The following is a 27,315-nucleotide window of genomic DNA, read 5'->3' on the forward strand; positions in this document are numbered from 1 at the left end:
GCACTGAAAATAAATGAAAGAGAGCATCTAGCTCTCTAGAAAAAATATAAGAAAAGTCTGTTTTATTTTGGGCAAAATGCCATCTGTCAAGCAAAGAGGTATTGCCCTTCAGGTCAGCCTAAGGAATGATCAAGGACTCAGAGATTTGGAGCTGCAAGAGTGAATTCATGTATGCCAAATACAGTCGTTGGAAGGTTTGCGAAAGGGCTCCACCTGGATCTCTATTCAGCAAGTCCTACCATCATTGTTTGATTTTTTTCATTTGTTCCTGTATGGCTGATCTGATTATAAAAATAACCTGAAAACGAGACTAAAAAGAAGACTAGATGTGCACGGCTGCATACTGCATTGAATGGAACAAGTGACAGCACTGAAGCAAGGCCGGTCACATTTGTGGTGACATTCATGCTTGAGTGGTTGTTGCCTCTGATGGGGATGGGTGGTGACAGAAAAAAATTGAAAGAGTGAGACAGGGAGCACTAATCAATTAGCAACAACTTTGACTAGAATAAAACAACACTCATGCTGCAGACCTTCTTACTGGTGACAAATGACGTTGTATTGAGGTAGCCTCAACGTGTGGCATATTCCAAAACACACGGCCTAGTAGAGAGAAAAATGTTTCCGCGTTTTCACCTTTCTCACTGATCTACAATGCTGTTTAGGCTTATTACTGCTGGTTTCTACCCAGAAAATTAAATCTTGGCCCTATGACCAAGTTATGCTGTTTTAGGAATTTGTACTCTCTCCTCCTGCTGTAAATCTTCACTCAGCATTAACATGGTCTAAAGTGAAATCACATGCTGAAAAAAAAGATTCTTTTCAGAGATTCTAATTGTCTGTCAATGATTTTGCAGTCCCTGTACAAATCTCACTAAGAAAACAAAATGACAGATGAGGATCTATATCTCCTTCATTCACAACATTTTTCATTAAATTTGTATTTTAAATTGCCAGTCGTAGCCTGGGATTTCGAATGCCAAACTGGGCTGCCTCTGCCAATTGTCTTATCCTCATTAATGACGATTTCTGCACCAGTAATGAAGACTTAGTTAATTTTGAAAAGGACACTCGATTTAGAAAAACATCCAGATTTCTTTCTCCCACAGCAATGAAGCATTGCTAGAAATAAGAGAAAGAATAAACATTCATTTGACTCCAATGCAAGTCAAAATATATATACCAAGCCAATTAGGAATTGCTCAGTGTTACCCTGGCACTATTCAACAACTAGCACCATTATGCACGTGACAAAGAAGGAAAATATGCAAAGGCAGAGAAATGAGGAAAAAAAAAATTGTTCCCCATTGTTAATGGCCAAAAAGACCCTATATTACTACTTGTTGTTTGGAACATTCTCAACCCTGTACTCCTGTACTGCAATTCTCACTCTGGGTTGGACCTGGAGAAAAATTTTAATAGTCTTGCAGTTATTTAAGACTTGGCTAGACAAAGCCACAGTTGACCAGACCTGGTGTTGCTGGCAGCCCTGCTTTGAAGGGGTGGTTGGACTGGATGACCTCCAGAGGTCCCTTCTGACTGTTCTGTACCAAGGGGGTCAACAGCACAAGAATCAGGAGTGGAGGGTGCCTGTGGCTTCCTGAGGAGGCCTGAAGCCATCCTGCCACCTTACCACACACAAGTGTGGCTTCTAAAATAGCAGGGGAGCTCAAGGCTCAGCACTGTCTGTGATTTCTCTTTCCTGAGAGGGGAAGCGGAAAGAAGTAAGCAGACAACAGAGACTGTCGAAGCAACAGTTTCCATCATCTGCATGCTCTATTCAGCCCCAATGTTCTCTTCAGCTTTCTCCAATTTGGAGGCTTCTCAACACAACTCCCTCTCCCATCCCCATCCCTGGCCTGGAGAGCTTCTTCCACCCTTGCCCTGGCTCTGCTTTTATAGGAGTCCCCAGTGCATGTTCTTAATACATTTCTTGTGCTTGTCTCCAAATGAAGATGCCCTTCCCCTCCCATTTTGAAAATCATTGTCTTTGTTATTTTACTGCTTCTTCCAAACACTTATGACTTCCTAAAAGTCCCTTTGAAATTTTCACCTTGATTTATAATCATTTCATGCAGCTCTCCAAACAATACTACCCAGTCCAATACCACATTCTATTCCTATTGTACAAAATTATTTATTTTGACATCTGTATGGGAAATGACTGTGATACATTTTGAAATTCCTTCAGCAAGTTGTAAATCATTTATGAACCCACTCTCCCTTCATCAGAAAAGAAGAGTAAAATGCAGAAAAATGTCTTAATGTTCCCAGCCAGCATCCTTTCCTTTCTTTCCCATTGCCTGCTGTGCAGTTGGATGACACCTCACAACGTTCTACCCATAAACTGGATGCACTTGCTGTGCTTCTCCATGCTAAACTGTATTCCTGTAGATTATCATATGAGATAAACAGAAAACAAAATGGAAATCTTATTTATAGTCAGTGCAGACTATTTTATCAGAGGAAACAGTTGTCATTTTCTCTGAGATATAGAAGAGAAGCAAACAGAGGAACTGTAGTATCGCCTCAAAGCTGTAGGCTTTCATGTTTCTCTGGTTCTTTGAATCTCATTGCTCCTTGCCCTCTCATGCTACCGTATATGCACATCTAGTGGAATACATTTTGAGAATGAAGTTACAGTCTGGACCTGCTGAAAGGCCATGCAGAAAAATTTACTGCTTTGCACGTCTCTCAGTCCCATGAGAACAGGAGTGTAATGGATGCAACTCAGTCTCTTTTAGTCAGCTTTGTTGGGTTCCTCCTGAAATGCTGCTTACAGCCAGCCTGCTGGCACTGCTGCCCTCACCCACCAGGCAGCCTGGGCCCTATGCCTGGCTTGGCAGAGAACTCTGTCTCATGGAGCTTGCTCAAAATGGGACTCAGAGGTTCCCAAGCTCATGCTGGGGAAAGCAGTAACTCTGGATGGCACTCCAGATTCTGGTCATTTCTCACACTCCCTGGCACTGAACCACATTATTCAGGATAGACTGCATGCCCATGGTCCACTGCTTTTTGCATTTTCATGGGGACTTTAAAAAGAAAGAAAGAAAAAAGAAGCACATAATAGAACCAGGTTTGCCACCTTTGTTTTCTGGCTGATAAAATATGAATATTTTTGTTTGTTATAGTAACACTCCAACAATGACAACACATAGGAAAAGGAGCTCATAAAAGAAAGGAGCATTTTGATCATCTAGTATACAAAGTTTTTTACAATAAAAGACATGAAATCTAACCCACCATTTTTTGCAGTCTACCACAGATCTTCTTTTGTTATTGCTATACTTAAATGGAAAGTGCCACCATATTTAAAAAGCATTTTTTTCCTGGAGAAGACAAGCATCAGACATGCATATAAAATATTAATAAGACTGTTTCAAAGTCAACTCATCTATATAATTTTGAGATTCAGCTTCTACTTAGTCAGCTGGGACTCCAAAGTACATCCTAAATATTACCACCTGCTACCCAATTATACCTTGATAAGTTCACTCTTGCATAATTTTAAAAGCTACTGCTTAGTGGGTTTATGGTCTCTGTCATTCCTATATGCACAGCCATTTTAATTCCCTGTAAGGAAAACAAAAAAATGAGAGAGAAAAGAAGCCTAGTGCAATGCATGGGAGAACAACTTTGTGTAAAACTACTAGGATTCATTTATACTTACAGGATGTAAGGTGGAAAACAAAGACAGCAGGTTTCATTAAGGAATTATTTTAAATTAAACTATGCCATGCCCTGTCTTCCGACTCAGTACAAGAAAAAGCACTGTTAAAGATGGTGATTTTTCAAAAGCCACAAGGTGGCAATGTTTCAGAACATTCCTGAGATTTCTTGAAAAATTATGAGTAAGTCATTATTACAATCATAATCATAAAAGACCATCCATAAAGCTGCCATCTAATGCACAGATTTCGAGTAGGATGGCTAACAACATACAGTTATGGTAGATGATCAATATACTATGTATGAACTGCAAGATGGATTCAGAATGAGTAGACCTGTACCAGACCAATTTGACATTTTTCTGTGGTTAACTTAATATTTTTGTTTGAATAAAGGAAAGGCAGGATATATCATCATCATAGTGTTTAATGAGGCATTGATAGGTTCCCCATGGAAGATTACTAGTTACAATGGAGAAGGTAAAACTTTGTGAAAGAATTAGGGAAGGGTGAAGTCTTGGCTAAAACAGAGAGAGCAATGGGCAGCATGGAGGGCAGAAGCACCGGGCTGGAGAGTGGGCATAAAGAGACCATAAAACTGCTCGAAGGTGCAAAGTTCACAGGACAGCATACAAGAAGTGGAATGATAAGAATGAGAAAAACTCAGCAATACATTGTGCCTTTTAGGTACCATCCACAAAAACGCATGAGAGAAAACGAGTTGGAAACCTCTGCATGTAAAAAAGTCCCAGATGACCACTGAATGACTATGAAGTATTTATGTGATGCTACCCTAAAAAGGCAAGCGTGATTCCAGACTGGACTGGAAGATTGCTGGTAGGATAACTTGAGATCAGCTCCACAAATCTTGTTCAAACAGGAACAAGAGCAGAGAAAGGCTATGAGGATAAACAGGGAAAACAGAAGTATAAAAAGCATAGCTTGTTTTCCTGGTTGCCCTCATATCTATTAAATCAGAATTCTGTAGAAATATAGCGGTAAGAATCAATCTTCAGAAAGGCAAGCTAACAGTGTTGACACCAGATATAAACTGGCAATGAATAAATGACTGCAGCATCAGCCTACCATTCATCTTTTTATTTTCACCCCGTATCCATAGTATTCACTCTCTCTGAAACTTAACTGCCAAAATTCAATGTATCCACAAAACCATCACAGAAAACTTGAGAGAAAAAGGATGATACTAATTTCAGTTAATGGAAATCTTCCTACTGGCAATGAACTTGAGCAAGAAGCAGCTAAATTTACACAACCAAACAGTGCCTTTATACTTAAGGCATCTTTATTTGCCTCACTATAGTGCAGGCAAGTAGCCATACTGATGGCTGACTATATTCAGACCATTCTCTAGAGCAGATAACTTGAAAACCTCCTTATTCTTGGCTGGGAAGAAGAAATAGCATTTCTGCAGTACATTGCTAGGGGACAGGTACTTCTTGACTCCAGCAGTGATTATCTCTTCAAAGTGACCCCTTCAAACTAGGTGTGGAACACTGCATTGTTTGTCTGTTCTGCTTGGTGAAGGCAGAAACAGATGGAGGAAAACAAGATGAGGCAGGGGAAAAAACAAAGCAGTGGCAAAACTCTTTGCCTTTCTTGCAATAAACACAGGGAAGGAACAGAGAGGTCTGAAAACTTCCCTGAGTGCAACCACCAGTAACAGAATGATCAGCAATTATGTAATCATATCCTTAAAACACACATTTCAAATATACTCCAACTCAGTGCTCTTCTTTTGAGGAACTGTAGTTAGGAGGTAAAGCATATAGACTCAACACAAATTGCTTATTTTAGTCTTGGTCACTGTTCTGTTCAAAAGATGTATGGGTCAGCAAAGACATGCTACCACCATGGAAACATTTAGAGCAGGTTAGTGGGTATGGGAAAATAGTAATATGGTATACTTGAAAATATCTACTAAGAAAACAAACAAAAAAAAGATAAATGGGAGTTTTCAAAGTTTTTCTTATTTCTTAAACATTAGTTTAATAAATGTCCTTGTTTCTATCTATCAAGCTCCAGTAGGATTTTAATAAGTGGGTTCTTGAGGGTATATCAATGAAGATGAAACTTTTTTTGGCACAGAACAGTCACTAAACATACCGTTCTAAATTTTCTTATGTGGAAAGAAAACATTTTGCCCATTCTCTTGCAGAGTCAGGAAGGCCAGGTTTCACCTTTCAGTGAAATGATCCCCTCATAGTAGCACTGACAGCATGCATATGTGTTGAGTATATATGTTAAAACCAGAAAGACACACTTAAAGCACAAGTTCCAAAAATTGAATTTCTTTATAAAAATGCTTTTCTGACTCATATAAACAGGGGCCTTAAAAATGATCATAAAGAGTACCCATTATCTGCCAATGTCATGATCAGAGGGAACACAGAAATGCTAATGCAATTCCTAAGCAGGCCTGCATCCGAGACACATGTGAGCTCAGGTTTGCTAGAGGCTGAAGCGCCGCACAGAGCAATGTGTTCCACTGTGAACAGGACTGGGACAACAATCCTGTCATTGTATATCTCTCTCTTCTTTTCTTCTGAAGATGCTAGAAAGATGGCATCACAAGCAGCACCAGCTTCACCAATGCTACTCGCTTCCAGGGTAAATGGAAGAGCAGACAGAGCTTCACTGGCTTACCCCTGCTGTACTAAGTTTCCTCTACAGTTATGGGTTCACCTCTTCCCAGTCCACAGCCACGTCTGGTTTGTTCCACCAATGTAACACTGAATGCTTGGGCTAGGCACGTATGTATTCCTCAGGAAGTGAAAGTCACCGAGGTCAACCTTCAGCAAAGTAGATGCATCCCCCTCTTCTGCCCTCACTAACCCTCCAGTCCCCAGCTAGTGGGATTTTTCTCAAAGAGCATGCTACATGCTACAGCTTGAGGTACTGGGACTGTGGCACTCTCTGCTTTTCCTCTGCCCCATGAGATACGACGTCCTCCCTCACCACACTTCTCCTCCAAAACCCAGACATCCAGCTCCGCATCGATACATGGCAAACCTGATGTGGTCTGCTCTGGCACCTTGCTGAGAAATGGGGCCAGCATAGGGGAGCAGGGGAACAAAGGCCACAGACATCTCCAGTCCTCTTTCCTCGCTGCTGGAGCAGACACACTCTGCAGCTGAGGGTCCAGAATGGGGAAGGAATCAGAAGAACATTAAGGACACGCTGCTGCACTAGTACCGGTGCTTCACAACATTGCTGTTGTCTGATACAGCATACATTTGGAGCTGCAGTAGCCACCCAATATCAGTACATACCCTTTCTTATTACAGATTTTTGCCGGTGGTGGAACAAGCAAGAACTCTTCAGTAAAGGTAAACTTTTTGATTGCTAAGGATTTTAAAAAAACAGGAACCTCGAGTCAGACACAATAATTTTAGAACATAAGTAAGACATATTAAGTGGTAAGCAGTTAGCATTTCCTTTTTCAAAAACCACAGATGCCTTTAGTATAGCAATATGAAAGCAAATCACAGTGCAAAACAATAAAATGGAATAGATGCCAAAATCTCTGGCAACTATGATATAATACTTTGCTTTGAAAAATCTATAATTTCTAACCTAGATTAGAAAAATCTAAAAGTCTTTGTCCTTTGCTACTTGTCCTCATTTTGTCTTCACAGAGCAGGGAAGTGAGCCTAACCCATCAGCAGAAAATCTCATTGCTTTCCAAAGAGGAAAAACAAGGACCAACCACAAACATACTAAGGAAGCAGTGAGTGTATTCACTCACTTAAAAAGTGTGACTCAGATTTAGTTCATTATTACCTTGTCAAACTGGGAAATTCCTAATCAAATGTGCCTGAAAGGAAGCTAAACTCCAAATGAAATCAGTTTATATTGAAGAGGTAATGGGGAACAGAAACCTTGGAAAGAATTTAAATTACATGACAGATGGAAGTTCACTCTAGAATGGCAAACCTGGAAAAAAAAAATTACCTTAGAATGTATTTTTTTTGGCCAGTTAATGGGATGTGGTCTAGCTCTTTTCCTTCACAGAAGGTTGACCAAAAAGAATAGGGAAAACATCTATGACAGTACATGTGTGCTAACAGCATATACTGTTGCACACTGGAATGAAAGCAAAGTGCCCAGCTCAGTATCCTGTTCACAGGGATAATCTATGCTTAAGCAGTAACATAGCAACACAGGAACCATTTGGCAAACCGCACATGTGGCTAGGCCAGCTGCCATAATGTGAAGCACCTATGTGGCAGAGCTGCTGGTCTATGGTGGAACCACCTTGTGTTTGAAGCATGGCACAGGAAAAGTTGTGTCAAGCTTGTGTTAAAGCATTAGCTAGCTTTTTGTTACAATTAAGACTTCCTCGCTTCTACAAGTGAAAACAACTCTGTGGACAACAATAAAAATACATATAAGAGAACTTTCCTAATGACATTTTAAAGCTCCCTATGAATTCCTGTTGCTGAGGCAAGAACATCAGGAATCACTCCCAAGGTTGAATTACTTTATACCGTGGCATCCTACTAAAATACATAAGAACATTGCCTGAGTGTCCACACAGCACTGCTGTCATGGATATTGCTTTAAATTTAGAAATCAGCCATAAGAAAGTACTTTTGAAGTATTTGTCTTACTATTTAACTTAAGGATCTCATGCACTACAGCCAGTGTTCTGACCTATGATAATTTGCCTTAGCAACTGTTATCCATGATGTTACCTGTTGAAAACTGTATGGTAGCATATTTTTAATCATCTAATGACAGGTTTGTCCCTCGTCCTCCATTCTTTCTATAATGGAAAATACACAGAGCAAGTAGGAAAAATAAACTGAAAAATTCACAAAGAGTAAAATAACGCCAGCATATTTAATTGACAGTTGTTTGAAGCAGAACATACTCAAAATTTCCCAATATCCTAAAAGCCAAAGTATAAATAGGTTTTAGAATGATACAACTACTATTTTTTAACTTATCTATTTGCGTTTGCCTACTCTACTCAATGTAAGCCAGCATCCGTTACAACATATAAGAGCTTAACGTAGGTGGCATGACTACATGTCATACATACATCTATGAGAAAAAACAAACTGCAACAAACAGCAGTCCAAGACATCCCCCTGCTAGATTGAGTATGAGTGACTACATAGACTTATACTACAAAGCAAAGTTCATATGCCCTATTTTCTTCTCCAGAAATCTGTTCAGTTGCAATAGTTCATACCTTGTGTCAAAAAATGAAATGACTGATAACCGATTTAGGAAGCTTTCAAGAGGTGAAAAAAAGTTAAACCAAGTTGTTATGGTATAAATCTGTCCTGCTGTGGTAAGTGTGGCTTTTTAAAGGCTTTTTCTGTATTTCTGTTTTTTCTATATTTTCTGTATTATTCTATTATTTTTCTATAATACCATATGTTGCATTTTGCAAATTAAAGGCACGCGGGTAGAGTAATACAATGCAATTATACTATATATACTTTGCATGATTGACAACTGTATGTTTTTTCTTGTGTGTTACTGATTTCTACACTTTGACATTTCAAGTCCAGTTGCAAGGCACCTCTCTCTTTTATCACACAGCTGTGTAGCCCTTAGCTTAGGTGTCCCCCTGTAACCATTCCCAGGGAAAAACCTCATCTCATCTTCAGCAAGGTGTTCAGGATAGAAGGGATGAACTACGCTTGGATGTGTCTATTACTACTAAAGATTACTGCCTATAGGTTAAAAGGTTAGATTACAAGCCCCACTTTTCCTTGGCCAAAGTTAGGTAAGAAGAATCCCAATGGTATGCCAAACAACGCAGCTTCTGGCACTAACTGCATTCAGATGAGATGTTTATTCTGCATAAAAAGAGGTGCAATAGAGCTGTAAAATCAGAACACATTTATTTGTTTGCTATACCCTGCCTTGCAAGCAGTAACAAACAGTTCCTAATGGCTTCAGGTTGAAACTGAAGCCTTCCACCTGAAGGTCTGCATTTAGTCTGAGTAGCCCTCAGATTTATTACTTGCTGTATTAAGGACAGACACATGCATGACTATTGCAGGACTGGGGACTAACAGGTGCTAGTCCATGGAAAACTTCTGGGCCATTATTGCTGTGTGGGAGAGAGAAACGTGCCTCTTCTTTTACCTGAGAAAGGTGGAAGACAGACCAGGGGAGCCACATAGCAGGATAAAGGTAGCCAACAGTTTATCTCAGCTCTGTGTAAGGATCTAAGCAGCCAAAGGTGGCAAACGAAGCAGAGAGCAGGACAAGTTCCCATCTCTGCTGCTGTTGCTATTTGGCTAAGAGGCATTGCTGGCCAGCTTGCACAAGTGGGCATGAAGCCCAGCAGTTCAAACTGAGAGCCTGAAATTGTAACACTCCATATTTTCTCTTTTTCCTGTTCTAGAAAAGAACAAATAGATTTTTGAAGGTGGACTTTCCTGTGTAAGGTTGTGGTTTGATGACACCATAAATTCAATTCTAAGCCTCCTTGTAACATAGAACAGCACTAATGTGGTACAGGCTCACCCTGTCAGCTGAAATTAGTTAGTCCACCTACGTTTTTCAAAAATTGCACTGGCTAGCTTTTGCAGAGGATCAGGTATCATCTCTCGCCCTGCAATTTGTGTAAAATCCAGATCACCTCCCTGTTGCACACTAGATAATTTGACAAGAACATATTTTTGTGCCCACACATGATCCAGATGAAATTTTTGCTGCAGGGTGATTTGCTGATACACAGAGCCGGTATGAATGATTATGGAAACAGGGCCTGTGTTTTAATGATAAATTTCATATTTTCTTCTGCACCGCAGTGCAAAAAGATGCAAGATTCTGAGAATAAGAAGTATGGAAAACATGAGGAGAACCTGATTATGCATTGATAAGCATGCTGTCAGGCACCCTAGAAATTACTTCTGCCTGAGGCTGTGCAAATAACTAATTCTTCAGTTTGGTTGCTGAATCGGAAGAAAAGAAATGCAGCAACCTGTTATCCATTACCAAAATGAAAGTCCAACATGGTTTGCTTTATTCAAACATAATGTTGTATTTTTTATTCTTTTTATCATAAATGCTTGAAATTAAACATAATGGGCAAAAACACTGGAGGGTTGCTACAGGTGTCATCCTTTTACCCAAAGGTACAGGAGGTAGTACACATATCCAAAACGTATAATACCTAGATTAAATTGTTTTGAAGGGGGATCTGAACCCAGCAGGGAATTTGAACCCAAAATGCCCTAAGTAGCAGTTCAAAGTATTCTGCACTGAGACTCGTGGTATCTTCTGCTGACACTGTTTCACTTTCCATGATTAGTTATTAATCAAATTTCTGACTCTGTGATGTCCCAGTTACTATACACAATGTTAAGGACACGGCCCTAAAATGCAGCAGACACTTGGAATGCATACACATATACATGCAGACATTGGTATGCACAATTCAGCATTGCATAAAGAGAATTTAGCTAGCTTCAAATGATCTGGTGAACATGTATGGAAGCACTGCAGAGCAACACTGCGGTGTTAGTCTGTCTCCCAGAACCAGCATTACTGCAGTAGCACGATGTTGTACTAGCAAAGGGAACAACCCTATCTCTCAGCAAAACTCATTAGACAGGCTGGAGCACCATGCTTCTCGCCCTGAAGCTAGCCACAGAGCCGGCTGTCTCAGCCCAGTGCTTCCTAACTCCCTGTAGTTTTTAGTGCTTCCTTCAGCTTCTTATGTTAAAGCCTGTAATAAACTTAAATTTCATGCACTTTAGTAGAGTACACAACTATTTCATGAAAGATGGATGCCACCACTAAATACATTTCTCCAGTCCCAATGGTTTGACAGACTAAATGTGAATTCACGAATAGTTTTTAAGATAGCCAATCCCCCATTCTGGAGACATTGCTATTCTCCAGTTGTTTTTCTACCACCATGTTCTTATTGTGGGCAAGCACAGAAGTAACATTTAGGAGGGAATGAAAGATCTAAACAAGTTGCTTGAAAGATGGTTTTTATTTTGCAAACATATGTGCATGTACTTATGCAATTAAAAACCAATGAAGGCATCTAAGCTCGTTTTGTGGGCTTTGGAGGTTTGCATGAAGTCAAACATTTTTCCAGCCTTCCTTACATGAAAACAATAGGCACTTTGCACATCAGGCTGTGCTGCAGCAAGTGCATTTCACTAATGGAAATTATACGCTTTATCTCCAAATTCAATGCATGAATATGCATAAAAATATTCTTATTGTTGGGGGTGGGGAGGGGGAACGTGAGTAAGATTTCGTTACAAAGTTGGCGAGACTGGGGTAGGAAATAGCTTCCACACATCAGGAGACTAAACAGGCTACAATTCTTCAGCTTGGAAAGAGATAAGCAGGGTTATGGGAGAAGTCCACAGTGTTGTGAGTGGCATGGAAAAGGTTACTGTAGAATGATTACTCATAATTTATCACAAAACAAGAGCTAGAGAGCACACAATCAAGTCATCTGACAACAAGTCTATGACAAATAAAAGGAAGTTATGCTTCACAGAGTGCATAGAGTGAAATTCACCATCACAAAACTGCAAGGATGATGAAACTATACACACGCTAAAAGAGAAACTAGAAAAATGGAAAATGGGAGTCTACAGGCCTTTAAACACAGTGGTCCAGTTGCACTTCAAATTAAGATGGCCTCAGAATTACAATGCTACCACTTCCTTGGAGCACAGCACCACTTCAGGAGCCGCCATGCTGGAAATTAATAGTAAGCCACAACTTCCTTACTGGTTTCCCCTCTGAATCAAATGGAAAGCAACCTCAATCAGCAGCAGATTACTTCTTTCTCTACACTGAATGCATCCCCCATTCCCCATCCCTGCTTGCTCCTTTCTTGCTCACTTGGGAAAGGGTGAAGCACTGCCTGGAGGCTGCTCGCAGGATCAGTAGGGACATCTAATGCCGCGAGTCCTCCAGGGAACAGGGTGACAATGCCTTACTTGCTGTATGGGCAAAGGATGATCTGGAATTAATGAAGTGGACGCAGAGAGATAGTGCGTAAAGGGGAAGCGCTCAGGTGCTGTGACGGAGCAGTTCTGTTCTTGTTCTTGTTCTGTTCTGAGCTTGTCTCATTCTCTCCAGTTCTGAGCTTGTTCGAACACAACAAGCTCAGTTCCAGGGAAGAGGACCCACCTCACAATATTTATTCTTAACTTCTTGCTCTGCAGAGGATGGTCTTGCTGCTGAGATTTATAGACAATGAGAGAAGCAGCTTATCCCAAGTGAATGATTATAATTATTCGCTCATGGTCTAAAACTTATTTGGTTCTTGGCCTCCGCTTCCAGGTGTTACTCTGGAATTGTAGTCTAACATTCAGCAACATAACAAATGGATGATGCCACCATCGAAGCCAGTTATTTGTTGTGACCACAGAGAACAGGGTGAATATTAAACTGAGTTTTAAAAGTCTGTCTGCTCCCCTTCTCCCCAGCAACACTTTCAAAGCCTACTTGCAAACTTGCATGATGACTCCGAAAATGCTACAATGTGAGATCTTCGTTCTTCCTCATAAAAATAGATTTATCAAAATTGTCACGTGGGACTATTACTACAAATGCATCCCATATGAAAAGAATCACTGTAAGTAGGACACAGAGGAAGAAATGTCACTTACAGTTTTAGCTGTGGTATCTGTCTCACACAGTCAACACTTCAACTCCAGAAGGCTGTATATGTTCAAAAGCCAAGAGCATGTTCTTTCCTTTCCCATTAGAGACTTGCACAGAAATACCAGGGAAAGGTTTTAGCATTTTGGATTACAGTTCTCAATGTAAAAGGGCTACGGTATTTAGGTCAGAGCATTTGAATGAGACAAGAAAGTCTGATGAAAAAAATCAGTCCTTTTTAACATGTAATGTCGGTACTTCAGAGAACAAAAATACAGGAGTGATCACAAAAATTGAACTAGGTCAGCAATGTCTCTTCTCCTCTCAAACACTCTTGAGTGTTGCCAGCTGGAAACTTGGGCTACATTATGCCACAGCAACTGCAGAATAATTTTGTAGCCTGTAATCATGTCTTAATTCTTACCCTGGTTTTAGAGGTATTCTAATGTAGTGTGAGAGCAGCCACAGAAAGTATTTTGGTGGTACTTTTGACAGCTAATTAGCATATTTCACCACTGTATTGAGTTTTACACTGTGTTGCATAAAGTTAATTTCACACGTGTAGGATAAAAGGGTATTCTCTTCACTGACCTGTCTACTGCATTGGAAAAACATGCAGGATTCTCTAGGTATAATATAAAACGTAATGGTAATTATGCACAATGGTTTTGTTTTCTTGTGTTTCTATATGCATGGATAAAATATAAAATAAGACAGATTCTTAATGTGCTAACTAAAGAAACACAAAAATCAGTATTATTTTCATGTTGGATCCCAGAAGCAGGTTCTCAAAGGCACAAATGGCAGGGTCACCTAAATCCCATGGAAATTCACTTATCGCACATTTACACCTTGGAAAATCTGCAGCTTTGCATTACAAAAGACCAGAATAAAACCTAAAGGCTTTGATCCTAATACCATTTTTACACAGCCAGCAAAGATATACAGTTGTTCAAAGAAGACGTCCACTTATTGCAGAGTATGTTCAGGTCATAAAAATGCATTCAGTCAATTCATAACAGAAAGTACTTAAGGACCTCTGTTATTTCACACATAGGAATAGACTTGCTAGAGAAATTGCAGGTGAAGGGAAGTAAAAGTGTGTGAGGTATGCAAGCTTTGAGGACGCCGACATCTTGTATAGCAAGGTTTGAATACCACTTAAGTCCTTTATTGGCATAAGTTACCATCATTCTACAGAGGTCAATGGAGTTATATCTATGTATTCCAGCATTGCCCTCTATTATCACCTAGACAGAAAGGAAAATCTAGTCCAAACCTTACAGATGAACAGATCTTAGTAGTTTTAAGATTCAGACCTGTGAGTAACAACAGCAAGCTCCACAACATAGCAGTTTTTCTCATTGTTTCCAAATCCACTTGGAAGATTGATTGATAAAATTGTGTGAAATAAACCATCAAACTACTAAGGTGGCTTTTGAGAAAAGGAATAGATTTTTATCACAGTTATTTATGTATATCAGTGCAGCCTCTTCTCCCCAAAATGTAGACTTTTGTTTATAGCTGTCATGAATGCAAAGAGGTTATAGCATGCACAGCCAGAAGAGAAGTATTTACAGCTTATCTAACACCCACCCAAAAACATCCATGCAGAAAAAAACCCAGGATCTTAGATTGCAATAGTATGTTAGCTTTGCCTCAGCCCTAAAATACATCCCCTCTGGTGCTGGTGCTGACAGTAGCCGTGGGGTCAGCCTGCACCTTCTGTGTGTGCTGCAGATAAAGAGTGAAGAGTGTGCATGCACTGGGGAGGAAGAGCTGAAGCAGGTGGGGGAAGGCAGCACCCTTCCTTCGCAATGAAAACACACACACGTCCTATCATGTACTCAGCAGCAATGTCCTGACCTGTGGTTCACATAACTACAGTCATCTCAGAAGAAACGGAGAAAAAGAAATAAGGCTTAGAAACTGACCTGTTTTTCATTTTCGTCCTCCAGCCTCAGCCTGTCCTCAATGCAGTTCCTGGCCTGAAGGAATGCCTTCCTCTGAGCCCTTTCTGTCAAAATCCTCACAAAGACACCATACAAATTTACACTGACAAAAAGGATTGCATTGGCCACAAGCTGTAAGAAAGAAAGAAAGAAGAAATTAATATTTTAAAATACAGATTTTTTATTTTACATTTCTACTCAGCAAAATAAAAAAAAATAAACAAAAAAAAAAGGCACTGTCTTTAAAAATTCTGCCTCACTAGCCATGTCACTGATACCCCTTCCCACAACCCAACTGCAGTGAAACAATTATAGCAGCTACCACAAGTCCAGGCAAGCAATATTGCATAATATAGAACTTTGCATCTGCTGAAGTTAATGTCTCTTAGGATGATCTGTAGCTTATCACTTTCATTCAGCATTGGTTCTTTCATCAGCCCGTTGGCAGATCTGTCCATCTAATAAGGAGAGCAGTATCTTCAGCCTTTGTGCAGTTGTGAGATGCCTGGAAGACCGAAATTATTTTCCTATGCATTCATAAAGTATGGATATTATTGTCCCTTTTTTTACAGTTGAGAAGCAAGGCACTGACAAAATCTGTAACTAAATCAAAATGTGTGCCTGCGTACCCCAAGCTTTCATATTGTGTAGTTTGCACTTGGAAAATCTGCTTCTCTTCCCATATCTGTACTATTAGCGACCATACTGTATTTTTTGAGAAATCATCCAAAATATTGTGGATGCTATCCTGCAGCACACCTCTCAGATGGTGCTGAGTGCTTTCAAGTGATGTCCCTTGACACAAACCAAGCCCCACTGCAATGCTATAAGCAGGGACAATTAATTAGTTTGGAATTACTTCTATGAACAGTGCTTTGATGAAGGACACATAAATGACCCAATTGCCCTTCTGGGTTTTTTTAATGTTTTTACAATATGTGATAAAGTTAGTTAACTAACCTAAATAACTCAACAGTGGCTTGCACACAACTTCCCTATCTAAGACAATCCTGTCCAAGTTTCTTGCCACATCTCTGATATTTGAAACATGTCTTCAGATGGTAAATTCTGCAATGTAATGCAGTTCTTGTTTAGAAAGGAGGCAATAAGGCCTGTTTACCAAATATCTTTTCAGTCTCACTCTCCATATTTGCTCTAGTTATTAGCACAGCATCATGATAAGGATTCATGGGACTCATAAATTCCAAAATTTCAGAAATCAGCCGGCACATGAATTGGCCAAGATTGGGTATAATCAGAGCAAAGAAAGACATTACAGCAAGTAACACAATTCATGTTAAATTCCTATGCACCTAAAATAGTTCCTAAAGACCATATAACTGACATTTATTTCTTAATTCAAGGTATACATTTCAAGCTAGTACATCTCTACTGTTGCATGACCTTCTAGTGTAAATTGAAGAGGAGACTGCTGCCCTTGTTTGCACTGCATAGTGAGTCCAGCTGTGCCAACAACACAGTCAAATTTTTTAAAAAATAAAACCATTGACATCGTTGTAGAGAATGCTTACTGACTAATGGGACTAGGGTTGAAGGCTTGAATTCAGCCAATATGGTAAGCAAAGATCCAAAATAACATCCAGAAACTCCCTGCTGATTTTGGAGAGCCTTTGGGAAATGTTTCACCCTACAAAAATAAGAAGGAAGCTTCTGATCTGTGTAACTAACAGCAGTATACATCTCCATCTGCTGTGATCTCAGCATAGTGGGGAGCATTGAAAGATTCATTCTGGGTGGGTTCTCCAGACCTTCACAGATTCACAAGTCCTCTAACTTTCCCTTTCATACCTGATTATTATTAGTTAACAGGAGATCAACAACAACGTCCCTGCAAACATTCTCACCAGCGCAAAATCAAAAGATACCCTGTGACAATGAAGGGAGCTGCGCCTAGCATTAGTGTTTTCTTTCTCCTCAGATACCCAAGAAGAAACAGTTACCTCACAAGAGCCAACACCAGTGAAGAATGGTCTTACAGCTTTCTCCTGACAACTGCAAAATGCAGGTTCAGGTGTCACCAGCCAGAAGAATTTCAGCCTAAGAATCTCATATACCAGTTACTTACATGTCACTTCTCAGAGATGCTAATGCAGATGGTAAACTTTGAAGACAAAAAGCAGTACATGAGCGTATCATTTCATGATACATACTGAGCATAAACAGTCTGCAGTTCCTATCCTGCTTTATTTTGCTTCATCACAGAGAACTGTTTGAGGTATATCAATTTTCAGCACAAGTTAAAGCTTACTAAAATGAAATTACTGTAGAAATTCCAGTAGAATCCTGGTTTTAGAGACATGAATGTGGCTGCACTCACCTTATCCCTGCATTGTATCACGCTGAAGTGTAGTGACAACAGTGTATTTTAAAGCTAATTCTTAAAAGTGCAATTGAATAAAAATAGAAAGGATTTGTAAAGGCCGTATTCAAAGGCAGTAGAGAGAGACCACAGAATAAACAGTCAAGACAGTTACGGACAGTGCAACTGCCATATACAAAACAGCTGTTAATAACACAGGGTGAAAACCTAATACTACCTTTAAGCACTGATATCAGAGTGACCCAAGACATAAATAATTACTTCTAGAGAAAATAAAAAAAAAAGAGTCACCTCAGTTTCTAGTCTTCAACAGGAAGCAGTAAAAGACCATATATTTTAACAATCTGCCAGCTGTTCTGGGACTATCAATACGATTTCACTCAAGCAATGGTGATCACCTGGACTGGGGGTAACCAGTAGGTGGGTTCCTGGAATCATGCAGCCACTTTCAGACTCAGCAGGGTAAGTCATTTTCCGATATGCTTTTAACAGTTTAAGATAAAACAGAGGCTTAGCTGTCAGCTCTGGCCTGCAGGGAATCAGGAAAAGTGATAAAGCAAGTAAAAGATTCATAGATTTCAAAATGTGAGAAAAGAAAGTAGGGCAGATTGTCTCCTAAGGTAACAGTTCCTTCCTTCCACAACCCATTTTCTGCTTAATTACTATTTTTTTCCTACAAACTACATACATCTCTCTCTCTAGGTTTCTCAAATGCATGCCATTTCTTGGTCCCTTTCATTTTAATATGTAAATATGTACATCTATATATATACACATACATACATCTATAACTTACACACATTATGTGCTGTAACTCCAAGAAAGATTGAGAGACGTGCTGTTAAAACTAAGCATCTTTGAAGAGGTACTGAGGCATCCAGAAATGCTGAAATATCAAGGAATTTAATTTTAAATAATTCCTACATTATTCACTATACTACTGCTTAGTAGCAAAAAGAGTGCTCTTCAGGTTTCACCATCACCTTCTATTTACAGAACTACCAAAGAAACAATTTACTTAAAGCAACACAAAGTGACTCAAAGACATTTTTATGTTGCAACCTCTATCAAACCATGTTATTCGCTCATTCCATAATGAGATTACAAGTCAGCCAGAATAAAAAAAGGGCATCAGGGTCATAAAAGCCTTTTTTAAAAATTATTTTTTTTTTATTTATTGTTGTCACTGAACCTTCTATTGTGCGTTGTGCATATCTGCTGCACTTCAGTACCAACATCCTGAGCTTTAAGCTTGTCTCGTCCTTAGTAGGGTACACTTTCTATCGCTGGATGAACTCTGGCGTTGTTCCTCATGCTGACTCTAGAGGGTGTTACCAAAGGCAGACTTCAACACAGAGAGCTAGTTCTTGTGGGCTGCCTAGTCAGTGAAGAGAGACTGACAGCTCCAGCAGGTATTTCAACCAAATATCTGTTTCCCCTGTTTTTTTTCTCCATTGACTTTCTTGGGTCTCAAGTTAGTTTTGGTGGGGAACTCAAATTGTGCAATACAGCAATGTCCATCAAGGAGCAAGCAAATAATTCTGGAGGTAAGAAGCATGTACACGCATAGACGAGGTTTGAAGAGTTCAATTAAAGATCTCTTTTTTTCCCCAGACTGATCTCCCACTTCTTGAAAGTCCCTTGGGATTAGTTGAGACACTCTTTGAAGAGTCTCTCAAAATTTTTCTCTCTATTCCAGATAGGTTTTATTCTCCACTTCTTTTCCTTTCAAAGTAAGAATCCTCATGTGTGCATTCACGCATGCACTTGCTCTCTCTCAAATAAATGGGGAAAAATTCTTCTACGCACTATTATTTGCCTTTTGAGAGGACTCTGCTTACTCAGCAGACTAATTTTGCTATCAGGTAAACAGTTGCATTTTGAACAGATGGTTCAAACCTGAGGCTGGTTTTTATTGTGAGGTAGCTTTCTGTTTGTCTCACAAAATTGTTTCATAGGAAAATGTGGCTATTTCACCAAGATGTAAATGACTTCTGGATCACTCGAAGACTTTTTACAAAGTGGCATTTACGTGGATGGATATTGAAATACCCAATTGAAGTAGACTAAATGGGAAATATAAATTAACAGAGAAGAAAAATTCAGGAGACTCTCTCAGAACTTCATTGTGCTTTCTAAAAGCTGGGCTTGTGGTGTGAATGGGACTGGGAAGGGATTTCAGTAGTTACCACTCCCAGGATTATAATTTAGTGGCTAGTACCGATATTCCATTTATTCTCAGCAGCATGAGTTCTCACGATATCCCATGAAGTAGAGTGGAACATGTAGGAAATGTGGCCAGCATTTCCAGGTGAAGGTTGAAATTTGAAGAAAAGAAAAGACCAAAGCAGTTCATGTGTGTCTTAACCCTCAGATACCTGATAAGACATGAGGTATGGAGGGCCTGAATTCTGCTTCCAGTTTTCTCTGTTAATTGAATTTTACTGCAAGAAATTTCTGTGCCACTATTGTTGTTTCAGTTATGCAGACAATGTAATATTTACTCATTCTGTCAAAAAGACTTTGAGATGCAATGAAATGCATTATTGTAAAATATGAATGTCTATTGTGACATTGTTTCCTCTAAGGAAAGAGTCATGAACAGCTTACCAAAATGAGTCAGTGTTTCCACCATTAAAACTCCTGAAGAGCAAGGCAAGACTGTGCTGTTTATGAAAATTGTTGATATCGTGAACAAGACCTTTTACGAGTTTAAACAAAAATCGTTTCTCTTTTTCCTGTTATGGAAAATGTTACCATTAGAGCAGTGCTATATTTACAGCACAAGACTGCATAAAAGAGAATGCACAATTGCCTCTTGATCCTGACATAGTTTTGTTAAGTTTAGTAATTCACTTAATCAACTCACTTCACAACCTTTTGAGAACACTTAATTACTACATCTGCTCCCTCCGTTTGCTGAAGTGGTGTAACAGAGGAGCAGAGAACTTCTTAATTGCTGACTGCATCCCAAAAAGCACACCCTGCTACCAGAGAAGGCAGTCAAACAAATTTTCTCCAGATTAAATAAATGTATTCCCATTTTGAATAAACATCCCTCTCTTATTTTTGTTAGTTTTTGTCCTAACTGATTTATGCCACATACTGAGAAAATATTGTTCTGCTGTGCTATTCTCCATAGTTTCTGTCTTCATTCACACCCCTCCTGGATCTACAGAATACTCTAAGAGGGGATTAATGACTAGTTATTTCAGTGATAATGTGTTGAATGGGAGTAGATGTCACTGTTGAGGAGAAGACAGTAGCACTGGGGTGTCTATAATCATACAAGTAGAGAGAGACTTTTAGGATATCTAGGATGTTATGTCCATTAACCACAGACAGTTTTTTTGAAGTGTACATGCACAATGTGTAATTGCAGAAATCCACTCTGTGCCTCGCCCTCTGTTTGCATACCTGTTTGATGAAAGTACAAGACAAAATTTATAACCACTGTCTAAAATACCCACCATAAGCCTTTCTAAAAAATGCCCCCTACAAAAGTAGAGTCATCGAGAGCCATCAAGCTCCCCAGTGTTAAGAAGTTCATTTGTTGCACCTTTTTCAGAAGGACATGTCCTTTTAACTTAGAAACATGCACTGGGAGAACAGTTAGTGCACCTCCCTCTCACATTATACATGGTTGGCTGTTTATCTGGTATCAGAAGCACTTACCTGTGAGATTAAGTAGCAGAGAATTATGGAATATCAGAACTAGGGCTGATTCAATCATAAATTTTGAATCCTAAACCTTATGCAGTACTGCAGCTTAAAAACATTCTGATAAAGATATCTGTGATTACAGAAAATACCAAATATTTATTTTGCTGAAGTCCCAGAGTGTCAGCTCCCTGCCCATCAATCCTCTCACTCAGGTGCGTGACATGACATCAATTTCAGGCTCCCATTTTTGAGATTCTGAGCTGTTGTGCCTTTCTTAGTGAATTTCTGAAAGGAACTCACAACTCCATCATTCTTATCTTTCACATTAGCAACAAATTACATCTTTATTTTGATGTACCAAGACTTCTGGGTTTTTTTGTTTTATTTTTTATTTGTTAGGAAGACAGAAAGAAGCACTTATGTGCAAGAACTTTTGCTCTATTCTGCATTTTTTTAATTAAAAAAAAAGACATCTGATTTTTAGGGAATAGGAAAAATATCAGACAGAGGACTTACAGGTAATATACAACAGAGCACTGATATATGAAATTTTAGAAATAAGAAATAAAGGACTAGATGGAAAATACTGCAAGCAGCATACAGGTGGAATTACCTTCAAGCATAACTTCTCAATCACTTCAAACCATGCCAAATAATGAATGACTTCATATAAGCTGTATTTTTGGGAAAAAAAAAAAAAAAAGATCTAAACACATAGCGGTATACTATTAGAAATGGTTGGCGCAACTGCAACAGTAATGTCCAAAACTTGCCAAGTATAGCACTGGGCTGTTGCACTTCAGAAATTAAAAAAAAGCAGTAAGAAAATGATTTGTCTCCATCAGAAGCCTGTTTTTGTACATAATGTGTGTGTACTGATACCCATTTGTGAGTTGGTTCTTGACAGCAATGTGAACAGTACTATTTCTCTTGATTTCAGAGTTGTATCCCTTAAGCCCAGTTGAGGTTAGTATCAGCAATCTTTCCATATATCAAACCAGACCTTACAGATAGATAATTGGAGTTTACTTTTATACAAGGCAACAAACTCTCTCCAAAGCCTACAGAAGTGCTGGGGCTACTGCAGACAGAAGCGAATATTTGAAGAATATTACATATGAAGCAAAAATAATTTCCCAGTCACCCATACTAATCAGTCAAGTCTAGGTACACAAGAGAACTGGCTGATCTCCACGGTTTTTCACTATACGAGAGGCTATGAATGCCTCTCATATAAGATATGAGAGATATGATATCACGGCTGTAGCTTTCTCTTGCTGTTATATTATGGTACTGCGCTCCAGGGTGTGTAACAGGTTCACAACAGAACATGTACCTTAAACATAATAATATGGTCTCAGTCACTTCCAACTGGGGGAAGCTGACACAATGAACTACCCAGAAAAAAGTCACAATGTTCTTGCTAACTGGCTTACATGTCACATCCCACAAATTTCTTTGTGCTGAGAAGACAGAGGCAAGTGTTACTTATATTTCTTTCCTGATTTAGCTGTTGCATTCTTTTATGGAGTATTGTAAGTCACCAGAGAACAAATAAGCCCTCAGTTCTTCTGTGCTTTTGGGGTGGTTTGTTATGATTTGGGGTTTTTTGGACATTGCAATTGTTCACAAGCATTATCAATAGCTTCTATCTATCACAAAAGACTTTGAATATGTTGCCAAAGCCACTTGAGATCATTTCTATAGAAATTATGGGCAATATTTTTATTTATTTGTGCATGTTATTTACTTGCTTGACAGAGTCCAGGTGATCAGCCCCTGAAGCTGTTCTACACAACCAAAAATCTGCAGCTTTCTCGCCTTTTCCTATTAGTAGAATGCCATGTTGTGCAATTAGAGCATAGTACAGTAAACTGTTGTCCAGAATTTGTTTGCATTTGCTGTATGCAACACGTGGTTCCTTTCGAGTACTTGTTCCCCCACAAGAATCCATCTGAACATCTTAATACATTTTTTTAAAGCTGCAGTAATTAAGTACATAAAAATAAAGACTTAGGATACACAATCCAAGCTACTTTGAAACCTTTCGTGGGACTAGAGTTGCTAGGTGACTGGACCTTCAGATTTTAAATGCAGTTTTTCTTCATTTGAGTCCTGTGCATGGCTGAGAAACAGCAGGTAGCAGGCTCAGTCTGGCGCCTGGCTGCTGTAGACAGGGAGCATTTCTTACCTACTGTACAGCTCTTAGACTACAGAGACACAAAATGAGGCCGTGACTTCAGTTCAGCAAGGGGCACCACGTCTTCAGATTGCTCCTGTAACAAGCCAGGAGGAAGACTGCCCAGTCTGAGTGGAGCAGCCTCCTTCCCAGGCTCCCAGCCATGCTCCTTTTGCAGCCCACCGTGTGCCACTGACCGAGTGAACGCACTGTTGTCTCATGTTCCCGTGGCATGATTTGATTACATTCATCAAACATACTCCACAATGTGCCTCTTATGGGGCACATTCTGGCAGCTGGAATGCGCTTCCAGCTTTTCACTCAGGACCTCTCACTTGTCAGCTTTAGTTTAGTTGTCAAAGTGCTTTCTGTAAAAGCTCAAAAGTGCTCTACAAAGCTTTGCCAATAAACAGTGTTGGGGCGGAGGGCTCATTCTGCCAGCCAGTGACAGAGCTGGTGACAAAACATGGGTCTTCCAAGCCCCGGCTCTGTTCTCCAGCAGGTTCAAGCTCGGTCTTGTCAAGCCTAGGAACTGTGCTGCTGGGGACGAATTACTATCCGCAGGTCTTATTATACATGCTGCATAAACACTGCATCATCTATTTGGTACTGAAATGGCGCTCTCCTGTGCTGTACACAGACTACTTCCAAAGAGGGCTTGAATTTTGCTCCTGGAAGGTTGGGTGCTTAAACCTAGGAAATGCAACACCCATGCTTAAAACCTCCAAGTGCCTTTTTTGAATTTAACTTCAGGGGACTTTCTCAAGATCTGGGAGACAGCCATGGATACACCCAGGTTCCCAAGTCAGTGTATATGTCAGTTAGGTATGATCACAGGCATATTGCAGATAAGAAAATAAACACAGGTTAAGTTCAAGCAGCTGTCCAAATATTACACTGTAATGAACTCATCATTAGGAAATCATGCTGAAATGCATTACTTAAGGTCCTGTATAGCAAATTAAAGTCATGTTTGGTGACCTAAGCAGTGTCAGGTACAAATTTTTCATATCAAGCAAGGGACCTCATATTTATTTTATGCCACTAAAAAAAGTTTGCCCCAAAAATGTCAAGAAGTATACAGAAATCTTCTAACAAGTCACCTGCAAATTAAATTGAATGACTAAACTGTGAGGACTTGGTTCTCCCTCACTGCTGAACCACCTGGTCCTTTTCCAGATGAATGAAGGCAGCCGGAGATAGAGAGAGGAAAAAGTGCATATGCTGTTGCTCTGGCTGCCTGTGTACTGCTAAGTGAAAACATGACTGCATTAGGACTAAACTGATCTCAGTCAGTTTGCCTTTCCACCAAAAGAATTGCCTGCTAGACCTGACAAATGTCCTCTTGCGTCTCTTTTCTCTTTTTTTTCCTCTCCATGCAGATATTTGAAGCAGTTGGTGAATGATGTCACTTCTGGTCAAATGTCCTGAAAAGATGAAAGCGTTTGCCCTGAGGAAACTATGTTCTATTACACGGAGCCCGTTTACTTTTCTTCGGTTCTGCTTTACAACTTGCAAGAGCTGTCTCTGCAGATAATAAGATTTCTGCTCTGCGGGGTCATTTAAGCAATGGTATCTTCTGTCAGTGTTGGCACTTGAGAAGTTTAATACTGTCAAAGTTGCAAAGGAGCAATTTAAGCAGAAGACATAGAGAATGCTAGGCATTTTCTTGTTCAACTCTGAAAATTATTTTTGCAAAGAGAAACCAGCTATATAGTATGTCACTAAGCAACCATCAAACAAGAAATTGATGGAAGATTTAAAACAAATATTTCTGGTCACATTTCACTCAAGAGACTTATGAGGAAAACAAGATGATATACCTCTGTTTAACGATTCTATTTAACAATTGAATTCATCAGACAATGATTTCAAGAGAAGCCAAAGAAATTCTAAAGATTTAGGACCAAAGGACCAAACTCTACTAATTTTCAGTTAGTGATCCTAAAAATCAAGTTTGTTGTTAGAATCTGTACGCTGTATGATTAAAAATAGTCCCAGTGTGCTAATAAATGGAGGCATGATTCTGTGGTTGGGAATCTGGGTAGTGTTCCAAACTGATTCATACAAACCTCATCGCTGGATCAGGACCTTAGAAAGAACAATATGCCAATTTTGTGAGCAACAGGATGCTTTTAAAGACATATCATGAGAGCACATGACTAATAACTTCTTGGGTTATATGATCTTCTTGTCATGTGTAGGTTTTTTGGTTCTGTTTTAATGTAACATCATTTGAATGCAAAAAAATGATTTTGGAAAAAAGTCACAATATTGTAAATGCCAAGCATTTAAAAACACTGAGCTGAACTGCAGAAATAAATCAAAGTGCTAAACCACAAACCTGGAGGAGGGTAAGAGATAACAGAACATAAATCAAGTATGTTTTTGGAAGGGAGGAATAAATGGGGGTAAAGGGAAAATAAAAAAAAAAAAGAAAGAAGGAAAATAATGATAAAAGTGGAATTGAAACATACCTACTCTGAGCAGAAAAGAAGAGCAAAAGAATAATAAGGGGGCTACAATTACAGATATGATGCCAAATTTAGAGAAAATTAGCATAATTTTGAAGACTGTCCTAAGTTTTTTTCTTTTTCTTTTGCCAATGTCATATTTTGTTCTCTCTCATTAGAGAGGGGTTTGGGTTTTTTTTATTTGAATGAAAGAGATGATAGGTAAGGATCATGGACTGCTATTCTTTGAATTGTGAATGAGGTACCTTCCTGGGATTTTTTTTTCTCCTATAGCTACCAAAATACTCTGAAACCAATCCCAACTTTCATTTAAACAATGAAAGTCCTCCTTCCTACAAACTGTCTGATGGGTCTATTTTCTGCTTTGAATGTCTTGTGAGTTCTGGTTAGCTTAAGGCTGTCCATCAAATTAAGAATGTGCAATCTTAAGAGAAATGGTGCTATTTCCACGTGCATATTGTAAGAGATTGCAAACAGCAGAATTTTATGCCCTGGAAAGACAAGAGTGGGATTTAACTGAGAATTCTGAAAATTACAGAGGAAAACAAAATACATCAGTAATTTCTTATTCTGCTTCAAAACAAATGAGACAGGGGAGACAATATGTTAAGCCCCAAAGCAAGCTGTTCACTGGTAAAAAAATAATAAGAGTCAATTGCAACTACTGTAATATGTCATATTATGTCATATTACATTTTTCTTAACTGTACACAAATCCTCTCTTAAGGGTTTGCTGACTGCACTCTTTTTTGCACAAAGAAATGAAGAAATAACAAGTACGGAATAGGACATATACTCTTCTGTGCTGCTGTTTTTTTGCTTTGTTCTGGCATGGGCTCTGCGTGTTCTTTGTCTGACCCCAAAGATGTAAGATAAATCAAGGCCTGTATTTGACTACATTTGCAACAGCAAGAATAATAGCCAACAGGTGTGGACTTGCAGCTGGAAAGAGGTGGTGCTCAAGATGCCCACACTATGTGCATTTTGGGAGAGGTTACTTTGGATCAGCTCTAGCTTGGTCCTGTGGACCAAACACCAGTTAGCCCACTTTCCACTGAAGTCTCTGGTCTTAAAGGCACAAGATGCATTACCAGAATACAGACAAGAGATTCAAGTTTTTTCTTTTTTTTTGCCCAAATACAGTGGAAAAATAGAGATTACTTTTTTAAACTGATCCACTACCCTGTAAGTCTCAAAGGATTTGTATCATAAACACTGCACAGGTACAGGAAAATATGGCACTTATATCACAGAGATATGTGCTGAATCATGCTAAGCGCAAACTCGTATAAAAGGGGCGCATAATACAAGCAAATATAGCACTGTTGATTATATTATATGTATATGACCAAGCTACAATATATACAAAAGTCTGGCAGAATCTTATTACTCCATGGCAAAGCTTTGCTAC

At 39.2% G+C, this 27,315-nt stretch overlaps 1 protein-coding gene across 3 annotated transcripts in view; it reads right to left on the minus strand.

Moving 5' to 3' along the window:
* Positions 1-27,315, minus strand: part of ADCY1 (adenylate cyclase 1) — a 171,614-nt gene that overhangs the window by 104,357 nt on the left and 39,942 nt on the right. For all 3 annotated transcript variants that reach the window (XR_015706547.1, XM_009468132.2, XM_087766221.1), the window contains exon 2: positions 15,230-15,379. Coding sequence is in view for 2 of the 3 variants with exons in the window: in XM_009468132.2 (XP_009466407.2) it covers positions 15,230-15,379 (150 nt within the window). In the remaining variant the exon portion in view is untranslated. The remainder of the gene's footprint in view (positions 1-15,229; positions 15,380-27,315) is intronic.

Source organism: Nipponia nippon, unplaced genomic scaffold (assembly GCF_047370975.1).
Source record: "Nipponia nippon isolate SJK-2023a ecotype South Korea unplaced genomic scaffold, ASM4737097v1 scaffold_1, whole genome shotgun sequence".
Lineage (NCBI taxonomy): Eukaryota > Metazoa > Chordata > Aves > Pelecaniformes > Threskiornithidae > Nipponia > Nipponia nippon.